This window comes from Pyxicephalus adspersus, chromosome 12 (assembly GCF_032062135.1).
Source record: "Pyxicephalus adspersus chromosome 12, UCB_Pads_2.0, whole genome shotgun sequence".
Classification (NCBI taxonomy): Eukaryota; Metazoa; Chordata; class Amphibia; order Anura; family Pyxicephalidae; genus Pyxicephalus; species Pyxicephalus adspersus.
In genome coordinates, this window is record NC_092869.1 from 1,966,635 (window position 1) to 1,967,239 (window position 605).

At 57.7% G+C, this 605-nt stretch overlaps 1 protein-coding gene across 1 annotated transcript in view; it reads right to left on the minus strand.

The window, feature by feature from the left end:
- The window catches only part of ITGA10 (integrin subunit alpha 10), a 24,764-nt gene that overhangs the window by 6,470 nt on the left and 17,689 nt on the right, over positions 1 to 605 (minus strand). Inside the window, exon 21 of the mRNA XM_072428230.1 lies at positions 366 to 458. Within this exon, the coding sequence (XP_072284331.1) occupies positions 366 to 458 (93 nt within the window). The remainder of the gene's footprint in view (positions 1 to 365; positions 459 to 605) is intronic.

The window sequence follows — 605 nt, forward strand, 5'->3', positions numbered from 1 at the left end:
TCCTTACACCCCCCCCCCCCCTTCATGTAGAACCATGATCACCCCCAACTCTATCACCTCCTTCACCATCGTCACCCCGCACCATTACTTCCCATAACTTTCCCTTATCACTATCACCCCCAACACCATTACACCCCCCACACAGACACAGCGCCACTAATATCACCTCCAACACCATCACTGTACCCCTACACCCCCCCCCCCCCCCCATCTTCCCCCCCCCCCCCCCCCCCCCCCCCCCCCCCCCCCCCCCCCCCCTCCATCATCACCCCCAACTACTATTATACCCCACTCCCCTCCCCCATCACCATTACCCCGGCCTCACCCACCTCTCCCCATTATCATCAGCCCCAAAATCCTCTCACCTTCTCCAGGGAGCGCAGTACAGGATATCCGATGCTGCAGGATCTGGTGTTTGGTGACAACGCTGCGCACTCCACCTTACCCAGAGCGTCCCCCTGTCACAGAATACATTGTATTAGAAATCATTGCCCTGTGCGCATTATGAGGGGTCTGTACCCCTAGTGTGCCCATTATAAGGGGTCTGTACCCCTACTGTACCCATTATGAGGGGTCTGTACCCCTACTGTGCCCAATATGAGGGG